Source organism: Somniosus microcephalus, chromosome 18 (assembly GCF_052327205.1).
Source record: "Somniosus microcephalus isolate GS21.2 chromosome 18, FLI_Smic_1.0, whole genome shotgun sequence".
Taxonomy (NCBI): Eukaryota; Metazoa; Chordata; class Chondrichthyes; order Squaliformes; family Somniosidae; genus Somniosus; species Somniosus microcephalus.
Genome location: NC_141004.1, coordinates 54,973,976 through 54,992,174, shown reverse-complemented (window position 1 = coordinate 54,992,174; position 18,199 = coordinate 54,973,976). Strand labels below are relative to the sequence as shown.

Sequence of the window (18,199 nt, the reverse complement as noted above, 5' to 3'; positions counted from 1 at the left end):
GTCTGTTCTCCATATAGGGACATGAGTGTTTTCACTCCTTAGACTAAACAGTTTACCTCCCAAGTAAACACTAGAAAGTCATACAGCACTCCAACATCCCCTCGCAACTACACCACGAATACAGCAGATCCCCACTGATCAATGACAACACGGCACCTCCAGCCACATCAACATCTAAAGCACCACTTCTTTAATGGCTTTGCAACATTTCTACGGCTGCCACCTTCATGTATGCTTTGCTTTTTATTTAAAAAGTTTTGACGGGATTTTATATCCGTTTACATTCATGATAAACAGAATGCACAGCAGGGATATTTATCCAGGAAGTTAACACAAACACAATTTGATTTAAAAAACTCTCTTGTTTTGCAATGGATACCCAAGAAAAAAATAGCCATAAACTAGTTCAGCAGTTGTCTCTTTTACATTAAGTGGTAGACATTGTAGTCAATTTAAACCTTACGTAGTGTCTTCCTGGTCGGTTTGAGCTGAATACTTCAATTATTTAGGCAGATATTTTTTTTAATCCAAACTAGAACTGAAACATTTGAGGAGAACTACACCAAGGATTTGCCAAACAGAATGCATGTAGTTAAAGAAAACAGTAATTTGCTCAAAATATCTACATTTAAATCTCACCCAGAGATGGGCTGAAAATGTATTTTCCATTGCCATAGCAGTTGTAAGGAAAGGGAGATTGGGTAGTCTTAAAGCACAGCACTAACTAGTTCAGGACTAAATTGGTCCCATCACTCAAAGATGACTGGATTTTTGAGGCATTTGTAGTATGTCTAGCACTAAATATCCATTTAAACAAAAGCAGAGTTTGGGAACTGTCAACAGTGGGGGATTATGGAGTGTCCTCCTCAAATTCGGCTGCCCTCAAAAATTTACCACCATCCTCCGCCTGCTTCACGATGATATGCAAGCAGTGATCCTGATCAACGGTTCCACCACAGACCCAATTCATGTACGGACCGGGGTCAAGCAAGGCTGTGTCACCACACCAACACTCTTCTCGATCTTCCTTGCGGCAATGCTCCATCTCACCCTCAGCCCTCCCCGCTGGAGTGGAGCTAATTTACAGAACAAACGGGAAACAGTTCAACCTCCGTCGCCTCCAGTCCAGATCCAAGGTCGTCCCATCCTCCGTCGTCGAATTACAGTATGCAGACGACGCTTGCGTCTGCGCACACTCGGAGGTCGAACTCCAAACCAGCGTCAACACCTTCACCGCAGCGTAAGAGAGCATGGGCCTCACACTAAACATCCGTAAGACAAAGGTCCTCTACCAACCTGCCCCCGCCACACAGTACTGCCCCCTAATTATCAAAATCCAGGACAAGGCCTTGGACAACGTGGACCACTTTCCATACCTCGGGAGCCTACTGTCAACAAGGGCAGATGTCGATGACGAAGTCCAACACCGCCTTCAGTGTGCCAGTGCAGCCTTCGGTCACCTGAGGAAGAGAGTGTTTGAAGACCAGGACCTCAAACCAGTCACCAAGCTCATGGTCTACAGAGCAGTAGTAATACCTGCCCTCCTGTATGCCTGAGACACATGGACCATGTACAGCAGGCACCTCAAAGCACTGGAGAGGTACCATCAACGCTGCCTCTGCAAGATCCTGCAAATCCACGGGCAGGATAGGCACACCAACATCAGTGTTCTCACTCAGGCCAACATCTCCAGCATCGAAGCTTTGACCACGCTCGATCAGCTCCAATGGACAGGTCACATCGTCCGCATGCCCGATACGAGACTCCCAAAACAAGCGCTCTACTTGGAGCTCCGACACAGCAAGAGAGCCCCAGGTGGGCAGAGGAAACGCTTCAAGGACACCCTCAAAGCCTCCTTGAAAAAGTGCAACATCCCCACCGACACCTGGGAATCCCTGGCCCAAGACCGCACAAAGTGGAGGAGAAGCATCCGGGAAGGCGCCGAATACCTCGAGTCTCTTCGCCGGGAGGAAGCGGAAGCCAAGCGCAAACAGCGGAAGGAGCGCACTTCAATCCAAGCACCTCACCCACCCGTTCAACCACCGTCTGCCCCACCTGTGACAGAGACTGTAGGTCCCGCATTGGACTCAGTCACCTGAGAACTCATTTTTAATGTGGAAGCAAGTCATCCTCGGTTCCGAGGGACTGCCTAACAACTACTGTGGGGCATTGATTATATTTAGTCAACCAGCACTTTGCACAGCAGTTACTGACAATTAATTCTGAAGGAGTTTAATCAAAATGGCAGTCAGTCAGTCATTGTACCAGCCCTCCTCCCCACCAAACATACTTAGAAAATTTTTAAAGGCGTAGAATGCTTTAATTGGAGCTTAAATTGAAAGCAGGGTATTGATTTCCACTAGCATTTTCCATCAATAGTATTTATTTCTTCAGCAATCTTAAGTAAAAAGATCTTTAGCAAGTTACTGTGGTGCAACACAAAATGCTTGATGGCAAAGTCCAACCGTTCCAAGTTATTTAACATTAACTAAATTCCTTCCTAAATACAAGCAATGCTATTCCTTTAACAGACAAACTAACTTTCAAACTAGTTTCAACATACTGCCAGAAAAATATATTAAGACCCTGTGGCATTTTGGCAGTGTTCTCCATTTTTATGATCCACCCACTAGTCAAATATTCCACTGTACATTCCAGGTACATTTGTACAAGTAGGGAGAATTCCACCCCCCACAAAAATCACACCCCCAGAACAGCCTGAACCAGACAAAGGATTTTTTGTACACAATATACCAATTATTTTCCAGTGCAGTCAGCTCAACCAGGAGCAGTTTTTCTTTTGCAATAATGCAAAACAATTAAACAGAATGAACATTAGAATGTCAGGTCTTACAAACCTGCTTCTAAGTGGCTATAAACAACACAGTAATGGATGGAAGATATTTTACACAAAAATGCAGCTTGCTTACAAATTGCCAGTTTGCACAGTCATGTTTACTTTAACAACTATTTGTAGTTAAGCAGCCCCTGCCCCAGCTCACCCCACCCCTCTCCCCACAGCCCCCACCCCACCCTCCTTCCCCACAGCCCCACCCCTCTCCCCACAGCCCCTTCCCCACCCTATCCCAGCCCCACCCCTCCCTCCTTCCCCACAGCCCCACCCCTCTCACCTCCAGTCCCTCTCCCAGCCCCAGCCCCACCCCTCCTTCCCCACAGCCCCTGCCCTCTCTCCTTCCCCACAGCCCCCATCCCAGCCCCACCCCTCACTCCTTCCTTCCCCACAGCCCCAACCCTCCCTCAGCACGGCCTTGGCCCCAATCCCAATCCCTCCCCCGGTGCTGGCTGTGCTGCTCCGTCAGTCCAGCGCTTGCTGAGAGGATCCGGCTCAGAGCCGAATCAGAAGCCGCCGCCCCAGAGAGGCAGAGAGCCTCACTCACCAGCGTATACCCCATGACAAGGCCGGGACTCTGACTGAACCTCTCTCCGCCGCTCGACAGGCGGCTGTTGTCAGTCCTGCACTCTCCCAGAAACCCTTTCGCCCTCCACGCATGCGTGCTCCGACCGGCTGTATAACCAGCGCCACCGAGCGGCCGGGAGCCGCACTGCTCCTCGGGACGTTGACCCTTGGAGGCGATCAGCTGGAGCAAATAGCTGCAATAAAGTAAAGAACATAAGAAATAGGAGCAGGAGTAGGCCAATCGGCCCCTCGAGCCTGCTCCACCATTCAATAAGATCATGGCTGGTCTGATCCTAACCGCCAATCTACTATCACAGAACCATCTCCTGAATCTAACAGAATTAGACACACGAAATAGGAGCAGGATCAGGCTACACGGCCCCTGGGCCTGCTCCGCTACCCACAGGGCCATGACCGATCCGAACCTAGACTTTACATAGCGCCTTTACTGCAGAAACAAATCCCAAGGCGCTTCACCATGCATGCATGGCCCTGGAGATGGAGCACGCGGTGTCCGCCGGCAAGCTCGAGGCTTTTCGAGACAGGTGGGCGCCGCGTGGACTGGAGTGCATCATCTCCCAGGCTGGGGTGATTATTATAATTTAAATTGATAATTTTAAATATTAATCTAGCGTTTTTTAAGCTTTCTTTTTTACAGTCCACCTGTTCGGCCGGGAGAGCGGGAGGCTCTGCTCGGCGATGCAGAGAGCCTTGCAGATGGAGAAGAATGTCAACCAGAGTCTGCCGGATCTGCACAAACCCTCCACTGGGAGCGCCGACCCTCATCTGTGTGAATTCCTGGAGACCCACTATCTGGATGAACAAGTGAAGACGACCAAGAAGCTTGTAGAGGCTGGGACCCCTGCCTTGTAGGCATGCGGGCTTGTGACTTTGTACAAAGAGCTGAGACTTGAGCTCTGTAAATGTGATTTACTGTAAAATGTTCAAATTTTAAATTTATAAAAAAAAATAAAGTGTATTTACATAGCGCCTTTACTGCAGAAAAAAATCCCAAGGCGCTTCACCATGCATGCATGGCCCTGGAGATGGAGCACGCGGTGTCCACCGGCACACTTGAGGCCTTCCGAGACCGGTGGGCGCCGCGGGGACTGGAGTGCATCATCACCCCGGCAAACCAAATTTTAATTTGATTTGATAAGTTTTATTTAAAGTTCTATTTAATTTACAGTTAAGTGACAGTTAATTTGATTCAATAAAAGAGGACCATGCATGCAACACGCCAATTTAAACAGGTTCTATACGCTGTCGGCGCATTCTGGGAGGGTGGGAACTGGGAAGATTGAGCAGATTGGGCCGATACACTCCGGAGTTTAGAAGAATGAGAGGTGATCTCATTGAAACATACAAGATTCTGAAGGGGATTGATAGGGTAGATGCTGGGAGGTTGTTTCCCCTGGCTGGAGAGTCTAGAACTAGGGGGCATAGTCTCAGGATAAGGGGGTCGGCCATTTAAGACTGAGATGAGGAGGAATTTCTTCACTGAGGGTTGTGAATCTTTGGAATTCTCTACCCCAGAGGGCAGTGGATGCTGATTCATTCAGTATATTCAAGACTGAGATCGATTTTTGGACTCTAGGGGAATCAAGGGATATGGGGAATCAGACAGGAAAGTGGAGTTGATGTTGAAGATCAGTCATGATCTTACTGAATAGCAGAGCAGGCTCAAGGGGCTGTATGGCCTATTCCTGCTCCTAATACTTATGTTCTTATGATGGGACTCCAGCCGGTAGTTTTTCAACTTGTCCTTGGGATGTGGGCACCACTGGCAAGGTTACATTTATTGCCCAGCCCCAGTTGCCATGAGAAGGTAGTGGTGTGCCTTCTTCTTGAGCCTCTGTACTCCTTGTGCTGATGGTACTCCCACAATGATGTTGGGCAGGGAATTCCAGGATTTTGACCAAGCAAGGATAAATAAACTGATCTATGTGCAAGTTAGAATGGTGTGTGACTTGCAGGTGACGGTGCTCCCCCAGCATTGCTGCTCTTGTCCTTACACAGGATTTTACAGCACAGAAACAGGCCATTTGGCACAACAGGTCTATGCCGGTATTAATGCTCCACATGACTTTCCTCCCATCTTACTTCATCTCACCCTATCAACATATTCTTCGATTCCTTTCTCCTTCATGTACTTATCTAGCCTCCACTTAAATGCATCTGTGCTATTCACCTCAACCACTCCATACGGCAGTAAGTCCCACTCTCTAGATAAAGAAGTTTCTCCCTATTGACCCCCATGCTGGTTGAGATTTTTCATGGCTCCGTTTCCTCAAGTACCATTCTATCCCAATTCAAAGCCATCGTCATCACATACTCCTCAAAAAGAAACTCGACCCATCCTCTTCAATCACTGTCCCTATCTAACCTCCCTCTCCTCTAAAAGGTTTTCAAGTGTGTCATCACCACCTAGGTCTATGCCCATCTTTCCCAAAATCTTGTGTTCTTGTTTTTGTACCTCTCCCAGGAGGTCACATGGTTTCGGGTGGGGTGGAGATTATATATTGTGATATACACAAGGTATCACAATTGTGTGGGACAGACTTGATGGACCAGAGGGTCTTCACCTGTCTGTCATCGTTCGTATGTTCTTAAATTATTTCAGTCCAATTTGCGCCTGTTTCACCACACCAAGACTGCTGCAGCCAAAGTAACAAATAACATCTTCTGTTCTCAGAACCGCAGTGTATTAACTCTCCTTGTCCACCTCAGTCTCTCCATATCATTTGATACAGTTAACTACACAGTGCTCCTCCAGTGTCTCTGCTCTGTTCTCTAGCACTGAGAGCATACAGTGACACCCAACATTACCTCTCCACCACCTCTCTTGAACACTGTGCTGTTAGACCACCTGTTCAATATCAAGTCATGGATGAGTCAAACCCCCCCCCCCCGCCCCCCACAAATGAACACCAGGAAAACCAAAGCCATGGTTTTCGGTCCCTGCTGTAAACTTCACTCCCTTGCCACCAACTCTAGCCCCTCCTCAGCCATTCGCTCAGACCAAACTAAACCATATCAACCCAGTGCAGAGCTTCAGACCCCCATGCATCCATTACCAATACTGCTTATTTCCACCTGCACAACATTATCTGTCTCTACCTCTTCTTCAGTACCTTTACCACCAAAACCATTTTCAGCGCTTTTGTCACCTCTGCACTTGAATACTCTATGCCCTGCTAGCGTTCCATCCTACCCCTCCAGAAATTGCATGAAGTTCAGCCAGCTGTATCCTGTTCCACACTACATCCCAGTTGTTCATCAACCATTGGTTCCAAACATTGCATTAAATTTAAAATCATCGTCCTTATCTTCAAATCTCTCCATGGCCTAACATCCTATCTCTGCAACTTTCTCTTACCCTTCAGTCCTCTGCCTATATCCCCCCCTCTCCCTTCATCCGACTATTCGTGCAGAGCTTTCAGCATGCGAGCCCTACTTTCTGGTGCTCCCTTATTGAATCCCTCTATCGCTCCATGTCTTTCTCCACTTTTAAAAAGTTTCAAAAAACCCACCTTTCAAACAAGCTTTTGGTCACATTTGCTAATTTCTCTCCCACACCTTAGCATCCATTCCTTTATCTATTTCTACTTATCTTTCATCATGCACTGTGAAGCGCCTTGGGATGTTTTCTATAAGGTGCACTACAAATGCAAGCTGTCGTTGATATATTAGTTGTTAAAATTGGCGTGCAGCTCAGCCACATAGAACAAAGTAACCCAAGCCGACTCGAAAATTGTGAATGTTGCACATCGGATGTGCTGGCCTCCGCGCCTGGTCCTCCAACCCATGCTCCTACTGGGTGAGTCTCTGTGCTAGGGTGCTCCGACTGAGTGAGTCTCTGTGTTAGGGTGCTCCAACTGAGTGAGTCTCTGTGCTAGGGTGCTCCTATTGAGCGAGTCTCTGTGCTTATGCTCCTACTGAGTGAGTCTCTGTGCTAGGGTGCTCCTACTGAGTGAGCCTCTGTGCTAGAGTGCTCCTACTGAGTGAGTCTCTGTGCTAGGGTGCTCCTACTGAGTGAGTCTCTGTGCTAGGGTGCTCCTACTGAGTGAGTCTCTGAGCTAGGGTGCTCCTACTGAGTGAGTCTCTGTGCTAGGGTGCTCCGACTGAGTGAGTCTCTGTGGGAGGGTGCTCCGACTGAGTGAGTCTCTGTGGGAGGGTGCTCTGACTGAGTGAGTCTCTGTGCTAGAGTGCTCCGACTGAGTGAGTCTCTGTGTTAGGGTGCTCCTATTGAGCGAGTCTCTGTGCTTATGCTCCTACTGAGTGAGTCTCTGTGCTAGGGTGCTCCTACTGAGTGAGTCTCTGTGCTAGGGTGCTCCTACTGAGTGAGTCTCTGTGCTAGGGTGCTCCTACTGAGTGAGTCTCTGTGCTAGGGTGCTCCTACTGAGTGAGTCTCTGTGTGAGGGTGCTCCGACTGAGTGAGTCTCTGTGCTAGAGTGCTCCGACTGAGTGAGTCTCTGTGCTAGGGTGCTCTGACTGAGTGAGTTTCTGTGCTAGGGTGCTCCGACTGAGTGAGTCTCTGTGCTAGGGTGCTCCGACTGAGTGAGTCTCTGTGCTAGGGTGCTCCGACTGAGTGAGTCTCTGTGCTAGGGTGCTCCGACTGAGTGAGTCTCTGTGCTATGGTGCTCCTATTGAGCGAGTCTCTGTGCTAATGCTCCTACTGAGTGAGTCTGTGCTAGGGCGCTCCTACTGAGTGAGTCTCTGTGATAGGGTGTTCCTATTGAGCGAGTCTCTGTGCTAATGCTCCTACTGAGTGAGTCTCTGTGCTAGGGTGCTCCGACTGAGTGAGTCTCTGTGCTAGGGTGCTCTGACTGATTGAGTCTCTGTGCTAGGGTGCTCCGACTGAGTGAGTCTCTGTGCTAGGGTGCTCCTACTGAGTGAGTCTCTGTGATAGGGTGCTCCTACTGAGTGAGTCTCTGTGATAGGGTGCTCCTACTGAGTGAGTCTCTGTGCTAGGGTGCTCCGACTGAGTGAGTCTCTGTGATAGGGTGCTCCTACTGAGTGAGTCTCTGTGCTAGGGTGCTCCTACTGAGTGAGTCTCTGTGCTAGGGTGCTCCTACTGAGTGAGTCTCTGTGCTAGGGTGCTCCTACTGAGTGAGTCTCTGTGCTAGGGTGCTCCTACTGAGTGAGTCTCTGTGCTAGGGTGTGTGATGAAATATATTCCATTCATCACTGCCTGTGACTGTGGTCGGTTTCAGTGTCATTTCCCTTCCCCCAGTCCTCATTGTATTATGTATTGGAATGTGCTGGAATGTGCTGTGTGTAGGGCTCCGCCCATACCTGGCCCCTTTTGTAAGCTGGCTCAGTGTGGCCTCAGCCTCCAGAAGGAAGACATCTCTCTCTTTTACGTGTTACTTTCTAAGTTAATAAAAGCCTTATTTTGTTTCACTAACATCGAGTCTCGGAACTTATTGAGGCACATCAATTTTATTAACTTATTTTTCAACACTATGGACCAACTCCTGAAACCCGAACGTTTGGATTTGGATCAACATGCTCCGGACGCATCAGCACGCTTCGGACACTGGTTTGAGTGTATGGAATTCTTCCTGGACAATTCCGCAGCCGTCAAAGACGCTACGGACGCTGCGAGGATGAGACTCGGAATTCTGCGGAATTGGGTAAGCCAGCGGGTTTACCCCCTCATCCAAGACGCCGATACGTACCTGGCCGCCTGCGACATCTTAAAGGCGCATTACCAGCAGCCTACGAATGAGGTGTATGCTAGGCATCTACTCGCTACTTGCGCACAGCGACCTGGGGAATCGGTGGAGGAGTTCCTAAGCATCCTGAAAATGCTTGGCAAAGACTGTAAGTGCCGAGATGTAAAAGCCACAGTGTACACCAACGAGCTTGTTCATGATGCCTTTATCACAGGCCTCAGCTCCACTTACATCCGGCAAAGACTGCTGGAAAAAACGGGGTTGGACCTGAAACAGGCTGTGGACACCGCGCGGTCCCTGGATGTGGCCCAGAGAAACTCGGACGCCTACTCTTCAGCCCGCGCCGTCCACGCCGCCACGTGCGCACCGAGGGCGCCGCCATCTTGGAAGGCATCTTCCCCGCCCGGCAGCCCGACACCGGCGGGGCCCAGCTCTCCCCCCAGAAGCCCTACGACAGCCGCGACGCGTCAGGGACCCAACTGCTACTTCTGCGGGCAGCCAAAGCACACCAGAAACCTGTGCCCGGCGAAAGGCACCACCTGCTTTAAGTGCGGTAAGAAGGGGCACTTCGGGAAGGTGTGCAGAGGGAACCCCGCTGGAAAACCAACCGCCGGAAAACCCGCAACCGCCGCGTGTGCGCCGTGGGAGCGGCCATCTTGGACGCCATCTTGCCCGACCTCGTGGGGTCCGCCATCTTATGAGCAGACAGCGTGGACGCCATCTTGTATCGATCAGGGCCCTACATTGGCATCGGTCACAGTGGACCAGACCAGGCCGCACCCGCTATCCAAATCAATGGTGGACATCGAGGTAAACGGGTGCCGGGTTAAATGCTTAATTGACAGTGGAAGCACGGAGAGTTTTATCCACCCTGAACTGGCACAGCAACTCTCCCTAAACGTGGTCCCTACTCAGGGTACCATCTCTATGGCTGATAAAACCCAGACATCGACCATTCTGGGTTACTGCACGGTACAATTGGGCGTTAACGGAACTGTATACGATAATTTTAAAGTGTTAATCATGAAGAACCTATGTGCGAGCGTGATCTTGGGCCTGGATTTCCAGTGCAACCACCAAAGCATCACGCTCAAGTACGGTGGGTCCCAGCCGCCCCTCACAGTGTGCGGTCTGGCTACCCTGAAGGTAAAGCCACCTTCGCTATTCGCGAACCTTACCCCTAACTGCTGGCCAATAGCGACCAAAAGCAGGAGGTACAGCTGGGAGGACAGGCGGTTTATCGCGACTGAGGTAGACAGGCTCCTGAAAGAGCGCATTATTGAACGCAGCAACAGCCCGTGGCGCGCCCAAGTGGTAGTGGTAAGGGGTAGCGAGAAGAAATGGATGGTGATCGACTATAGTCAAACGATCAACAGGTACACCCAACTAGACGCCTACCCGCTACCCCGCATATCAGAAATGGTGAACCAAATCGCCCAATACCGGGTGTTCTCCACCATCGACCTCAAGTCAGCGTACCACCAGCTCCCTATCAGACCAGAGGACCGCCCGTACACCGCCTTCGAGGCGAACGGACGCCTCTACCAATTCCTCAGAGTCCCCTTTGGGGTGACGAATGGGGTCTCGGTCTTTCAGAGGGAGATGGACCGCATGGTCGATGACCACCACTTGCAGGCAACCTTCCCCTACCTCGACAACGTCACCATCTGCGGCCACAATCAGCAGGATCACGACTCGAACCTCGAGAGGTTCCTGGAAACCGCACAAAAACTCAACCTCACCTACAACGAGGACAAGTGCGTTTTCAACACCACGCGCCTCTGCATACTAGGCAGCGTGGTGGAGAATGGGGAAATCGGACCAGACCCCGACCGATTGCGCCCCCTACGGGAGCTGCCCCTGCCCAACACTCCCAAAGCCCTGAAAAGGTGCCTGGGGTTATTTTCTTATTATTCCCAATGGGTCCCCAACTACTCCGACAAAGCCCGCCCCCTCTTGAAAGCATCCTCTTTTCCGCTCTCTGCTGAGGCCCACGCCGCCTTCAAAAGCATTAAGCAGGATATTGAGCGGGCCACGCTACAGGCAGTGGACGAGAACACTCCATTTCAAGTGGAAAGTGATGCGTCTGACTTCGCCTTGGCGGCCACCCTCAACCAGGCGGGGCGGCCCGTAGCTTTCTTCTCGAGGACCCTCCAAGGGCCCGAGATCAGACACTCCTCCGTGGAAAAGGAGGCCCAAGCCATCGTGGAGGCAGTGCGCCACTGGCGCCACTACCTAGCCGGCAAACGCTTCACCCTACTTACCGACCAGCGGTCGGTAGCGTTTATGTTCAACAATAAACAGAGGGGGAAGATTAAAAATGATAAGATTCTTAGGTGGCGGATCGAGCTCTCCACCTTCGAGTACGACATCATTTACCGGCCAGGGGCCCTTAACGAATCCCCTGACGCCCTCTCACGAGGGATGTGTGCCAGCGCCACCGGGGATCGGCTACAGACCCTCCACAACGACCTCTGCCACCCAGGGGTCACGCGGCTGTTCCACTTCATAAAGTCCCGTAACTTACCCTACTCAATTGAGGAAGTTCAGTCTCTGACCAGGAACTGCCGCACTTGCGCTGAGTGCAAGCCTCGGTTCTACCGCCCAGATAGAGCCCACTTAATCAAAGCTACACGGCCCTTTGAGCGGCTCAGCTTAGATTTCAAGGGCCCCCTCCCGTCCGTCGACCGCAATGTTTACTTCCTGAACATTGTGGACGAATACTCCCGGTTCCCATTCGCCTTCCCCTGCCCAGACATGACCAGCGCCACGGTCATTAAATGCCTCAACAGCCTGTTCTGCCTGTTCGGTATGCCGAGCTACATCCATACGGATAGGGGGGCGTCCTTCATGAGTGAAGAGCTACGCCAGTACATGCTGTCCAAGGGGATCGCAACGAGCCGTACCACCAGCTACAACCCCCGGGGTAACGGCCAGGTGGAGTGAGAGAACGGGACAGTGTGGAAAGCAGTCACTCTAGCTCTAAGGACCAAGGGCCTCCCTATCTCCCGCTGGCAGGAAGTCCTCTCGGATGTGCTCCATTCGATACGGTCGCTATTGTGTACGGCCACTAATGCCACGCCTCATGAACGTATGTTTGTCTTTCCTCGGAAATCCACCTCAGGTGTATCCATGCCGTCATGGCTCTCCACCCCAGGTCCGGTACTCGTGCGAAGGCATGTGAGGGGCCACAAGACGGACCCTCTCGTGGAGCCAGTACACCTACTCCACGCCAACCCCCAATACGCATATGTCCGGCACACCGACGGAAGGGAGGACACCGTGTCCATAAAAGACGTCGCCCCAGCCGGCATCGACAACAACCACGGCAATAGCAGCGACAACGATCACAGCAATTCTTACCCACCCACTACTCTTTTCAACGATCACAGCAACTCTTACCCACCCACTACTCTTTCATCACCCCCGGAAGAACATCGACCAACGGCACCCCCACCAACTACCCCTTCAACAACCCTGGCGGCACCCCCGGCAGAGACCCAGGAGGCTACCGGGGACACCCAGCCGACACCCCGCGGCACCACGTCGGTCGCAGAGGACTATCAAACACCCGAACAGACTAAATCTATAGAAGGGGTGAATGTGATGAAATATATTCCATTCATCACTGCCTGTGACTGTGGTCGGTTTCAGTGTCATTTCCCTTCCCCCAGTCCTCATTGTATTATGTATTGGAATGTGCTGGAATGTGCTGTGTGTAGGGCTCCGCCCATACCTGGCCCCTTTTGTAAGCTGGCTCAATGTGGCCTCAGCCTCCAGAAGGAAGACATCTCTCTCTTTTACGTGTTACTTTCTAAGTTAATAAAAGCCTTATTTTGTTTCGCTAACATCGAGTCTCGGAACTTATTGAGGCACATCAGGGTGCTCCTACTGAGTGGGACTCTGTGCTAGGGTGCTCTTACTGAGCGAGTCTCTGTGCTAGGGTGCTCCGACTGAGTGAGTCTCTGTGCTAGAGTGCTCCGACTGAGTGAGTCTCTGTGATAGGGTGTTCCTATTGAGCGAGTCTCTGTGCTAATGCTCCTACTGAGTGAGTCTCTGTGCTAGGGTGCTCCGACTGAGTGAGTCTCTGTGATAGGGTGCTCCTATTGAGTGAGTCTCTGTGTTAGGGTGCTCCTACTGAGTGAGTCTCTGTGCTAGGGTGCTCCTACTGAGTGAGTCTCTGTGCTAGGGTGCTCCTACTGAGTGAGTCTCTGTGTTAGGGTGCTCCTACTGGGTGAGTCTCTGTGCGAGGGTGCTCCTATTGAGTGAGTCTCTGTGCTAGGTTGCTCCGACTGAGTGAGTCTCTGTGCTAGGGTGCTCCGACTGAGTGAGTCTCTGTGCTAGGGTGCTCCGACTGAGTGAGTCTCTGTGCTAGGGTGCTCCTACTGAGTGAGTCTCTGTGCTAGGGTGCTCCTACTGAGTGAGTCTCTGTGCTAGGGTGCTCCGACTGAGTGAGTCGCTGTGCTAGGGTGCTCCTACTGAGTGAGTCTCTGTGCTAGGGTGCTCTGACTGAGTGAGTCTCTGTGCTAGGGTGCTCCTACTGAGTGAGTCTCTGTGCTAGGGTGCTCCGACTGAGTGAGTCTCTGTGCTAGGGTGCTCCGACTGAGTGAGTCTCTGTGCTAGGTTACTCCGACTGAGTGAGTCTCTGTGCTAGGGTGCTACTACTGAGTGAGTCTCTGTACTAGGGTGCTCCTATTGAGTGAGTCTCTGTGCTAGGGTGCTCCTATTGAGTGAGTCTCTGTGCTAGGTTACTCCGACTGAGTGAGTCTCTGTGCTAGGGTGCTACTACTGAGTGAGTCTCTGTACTAGGGTGCTCCTATTGAGTGAGTCTCTGTGCTAGGGTGCTCCTACTAGTGAGTCTCTGTGCTAGGGTGCTCCTATTTAGTGAGTCTCTGTGCTAGGGTGCTCCTACTGGGTGAGTCTCTGTGCTAGGGTGCTCCGACTGGGTGAGTCTCTGTGCTAGGGTGCTCCTACTGAGTGCGTCTCTGTGCTAGGGTGCTCCTACTGAGTGAGTCTCTGTGCTAGGGTGCTCCTACTGGGTGAGTCTCTGTGCTAGGGTGCCCCGACTGAGTGAGTCTCTGTGCTAGGGTGCTCCTACTGAGTGAGACTCTGTGCTAGGGTGCTCCGACTGAGTGAGTCTCTGTGCTAGGGTGCTCCTACTGAGTGAGTCTCTGTGTTAGGGTGCTCCGACTGAGTGAGTCTCTGTGCTAGGGTGCTCCTACTGTGTGAGTCTCTGTGCTAGGGTGCTCCTACTGGGTGAGTCTCTGTGCTAGGGTGCTCCGACTGAGTGAGTCTCTGTGCTAGGGTGCTCCTACTGAGTGAGACTCTGTGCTAGGGTGCTCCTACTGAGTGAGACTCTGTGCTAGGGTGCTCCTACTGAGTGAGTCTCTGTGTTAGGGCGCTCCGACTGAGTGAGTCTCTGTGCTAGGGTGCTCCTACTGAGTGAGTCTCTGTGCTAGGGTGCTCCTACTGAGTGAGTCTCTGTGCTAGGGTGCTACGACTGAGTGCGTCTCCGTGCTAGGGTGCTCCTACTGGGTGAGTCTCTGTGCTAGGGTGCTCCTACTGAGTGAGTCTCTGTGCTAGGGTGCTCCGCCTGAGTGAGTCTCTGTGCTAGGGTGCTCCTACTGGGTGAGTCTCTGTGCTAGGGTGCTCCGACTGAGCGAGTCTCTGTGCTAGGGTGCTCCGACTGAGTGAGTCTCTGTGCTAGGGTGCTCCTACTGGGTGAGTCTCTGTGCTAGGGTGCTCTGACTGAGCGAGTCTCTGTGCGAGGGTGCTCCAACTGAGTGAGCCTCTGTGTTAGGGTGATCCTACTGAGCGAGTCCCTGTGCTAGGGTGCTCCTACTGGGTGAGTCTCAGTGTTAGGGTGCTCCTACTGGATGAGTCTCTGTACTAGGGTGCTCCGACTGAGTGAGTCTCTGTGCTAGGGTGCTCCGACTGAGTGAGTCTCTGTGCTAGGTTGCTCCTACTGAGTGAGTCTCTGTGTTAGGGTGCTCCTACTGAGTGAGTCTCTGTGCTAGGGTGCTCCTACTGAGTGAGTCTCTGTGCTAGGGTACTCCTACTGAGTGAGTCTCTGTGCTAGGGTGCTCCAACTGAGTGAGTCTCTGTGCTAGGGTACTCCTACTGAGTGAGTCTCTGTGCTAGGGTGCTCCTACTGAGTGAGTCTCTGTGCTAGGGTGCTCCAACTGAGTGAGTCTCTGTGCTAGGGTGCTCCTACTGGGTGAGTCTCTGTGCTAGGGTGCTCCGACTGAGTGAGTCTCTGTGCTAGGGTGCTCCTATTGAGTGAGTCTCTGTGCTAGGGTGCTCCTACTGAGTGAGTCTCTGTGCTAGGGTGCTCCGACTGAGTGAGTCTCTGTGCTAGGTTGCTCCTACTGAGTGAGTCTCTGTGTTAGGGTGCTCCTACTGAGTGAGTCTCTGTGCTAGGGTGCTCCTATTGAGTGAGTCTCTGTGCTAGGGTACTCCTACTGAGTGAGTCTCTGTGCTAGGGTGCTCCTACTGAGTGAGTCTCTGTGCTAGGGTGCTCCTACTGAGTGAGTCTCTGTGCTAGGGTGCTCTGACTGAGTGAGTCTCTGTGCTAGGGTGCTCCTACTGGGTGAGTCTCTGTGCTAGGGTGCTCCTATTGAGTGAGTCTCTGTGCTAGGGTGCTCCTACTGAGTGAGTCTCTGTGCTAGGGTGCTCCGACTGAGTGAGTCTCTGTGCTAGGGTGCTCCGACTGAGTGAGTCTCTGTGCTAGGATGCTCCGACTGAGTGAGTCTCTGTGCTAGGGTGCTCCGACTGAGTGAGTCTCTGTGCTAGGGTGCTCCTACTTTGTGAGTCTCTGTGCTAGGGTGCTCCTACTGAGTGAGTCTCTGTGCTAGGGTGCTCCTACTGGGTGAGTCTCTGTGCTAGGGTGCTCCTACTGAGTGTGTCTCTGTGCTAGGGTGCTCCTACTGAGTGAGTCTCTGTGCTAGGGTGCTCCGACTGAGTGAGTCTCTGTGCTAGGGTGCTCCGACTGAGTGAGTCTCTGTGCTAGGGTGCTCCGACTGAGTGAGTCTCTGTGCTAGGGTGCTCCTACTGAGCGAGTCTCTGTGCTAGGGTGCTCCTACTGAGCGAGTCTCTGTGCTAGGGTGCTCCTACTGAGTGAGTCTCTGTGCTAGGGTGCTCCTACTGAGTGAGTCTCTGTGCTAGGGTGCTCCTACTGAGTGAGTCTCTGTGCTAGGGTGCTCCGACTGAGTGAGTCGCTGTGCTAGGGTGCTCCTACTGAGTGAGTCTCTGTGCTAGGGTGCTCCGACTGAGTGAGTCTCTGTGCTAGGGTGCTCCGACTGAGTGAGTCTCTGTGCTAGGGTGCTCCGACTGAGTGAGTCTCTGTGCTAGGGTGCTCCTACTGGGTGAGTCTCTGTGCTAGGGTGCTACTACTGAGTGAGTCTCTGTGCTAGGGTGCTCCTACTAGTGAGTCTCTGTGCTAGGGTGCTCCTATTGAGTGAGTCTCTGTGCTAGGGTGCTCCGACTGAGTGAGTCTCTGTGCTAGGTTACTCCGACTGAGTGAGTCTCTGTGCTAGGGTGCTCCTACTGGGTGAGTCTCTGTGCTAGGGTGCTACTACTGAGTGAGTCTCTGTGCTAGGGTGCTCCTACGAGTGAGTCTCTGTGCTAGGGTGCTCCTATTGAGTGAGTCTCTGTGCTAGGGTGCTCCGACTGAGTGAGTCTCTGTGCTAGGGTGCTCCGACTGAGTGAGTCTCTGTGCTAGGGTGCTCCTACTGAGTGAGTCTCTGTGCAAGGGTGCTCCGACTGAGTGAGTCTCTGTGCTAGGGTGCTCCGACTGAGTGAGTCTCTGTGCTAGGGTGCTCCGACTGAGTGAGTCTCTGTGCTAGGGTGCTCCTACTGAGTGAGTCTCTGTGCTAGGGTGCTCCTACTGAGTGACTCTCTGTGCTAGGGTGCTCCGACTGAGTGAGTCGCTGTGCTAGGGTGCTCCTACTGAGTGAGTCTCTGTGCTAGGGTGCTCCGACTGAGTGAGTGTCTGTGCTGGGGTGCTCCGACTGAGTGAGTCTCTGTGCTAGGTTACTCCGACTGAGTGAGTCTCTGTGCTAGGGTGCTACTACTGAGTGAGTCTCTGTGCTAGGGTGCTCCTATTGAGTGAGTCTCTGTGCTAGGTTACTCCGACTGAGTGAGTCTCTGTGCTAGGGTGCTACTACTGAGTGAGTCTCTGTAGTAGGGTGCTCCTATTGAGTGAGTCTCTGTGCTAGGGTGCTCCTACTAGTGAGTCTCTGTGCTAGGGTGCTCCTATTTAGTGAGGCTCTGTGCTAGGGTGCTCCTACTGGGTGAGTCTCTGTGCTAGGGTGCTCCGACTGGGTGAGTCTCTGTGCTAGGGTGCTCCTACTGAGTGCGTCTCTGTGCTAGGGTGCTCCTACTGAGTGAGTCTCTGTGCTAGGGTGCTCCTACTGGGTGAGTCTCTGTGCTAGGATGCTCCGACTGAGTGAGTCTCTGTGCTAGGGTGCTCCTACTGAGTGAGTCTCTGTGCTAGGATGCTCCGACTGAGTGAGTCTCTGTGCTAGGGTGCTCCTACTGTGTGAGTCTCTGTGCTAGGGTGCTCCTACTGGGTGAGTCTCTGTGCTAGGGTGCTCCGACTGAGTGAGTCTCTGTGCAAGGGTGCTCCTACTGAGTGAGACTCTGTGCTAGGGTGCTCCTACTGAGTGAGTCTCTGTGTTAGGGCGCTCCGACTGAGTGAGTCTCTGTGCTAGGGTGCTCCTACTGAGTGAGTCTCTGTGCTAGGGCGCTCCTACTGAGTGAGTCTCTGTGTTAGGGTGCTCCGACTGAGTGAGTCTCTGTGCTAGGGTGCTACGACTGAGTGCGTCTCTGTGCTAGGGTGCTCCTACTGGGTGAGTTTCTGTGCTAGGGTGCTCCTACTGAGTGAGTCTCTGTGCTAGGGTGCTCCGACTGAGTGAGTCTCTGTGCTAGGGTGCTCCTACTGGGTGAGTCTCTGTGCTAGGGTGCTCCGACTGAGCGAGTCTCTGTGCTAGGGTGCTCCGACTGAGTGAGTCTCTGTGCTAGAGTGCTCCTACTGGGTGAGTCTCTGTGCTAGGGTGCTCCGACTGAGCGAGTCTCTGTGCGAGGGTGCTCCAACTGAGTG

At 52.3% G+C, this 18,199-nt stretch overlaps 1 protein-coding gene across 1 annotated transcript in view; it reads right to left on the bottom strand.

The window, feature by feature from the left end:
* Nucleotides 1-3,518, bottom strand: part of cyb5r1 (cytochrome b5 reductase 1) — a 37,038-nt gene extending 33,520 nt beyond the window's left edge. Inside the window, exon 1 of the mRNA XM_086011472.1 lies at nucleotides 3,399-3,518. Coding sequence (XP_085867598.1) covers nucleotides 3,399-3,413 — 15 coding nt within the window. The 5' untranslated portion in view covers nucleotides 3,414-3,518. The remainder of the gene's footprint in view (nucleotides 1-3,398) is intronic.
* Between the last annotated feature and the right edge of the window lie 14,681 nt (nucleotides 3,519-18,199).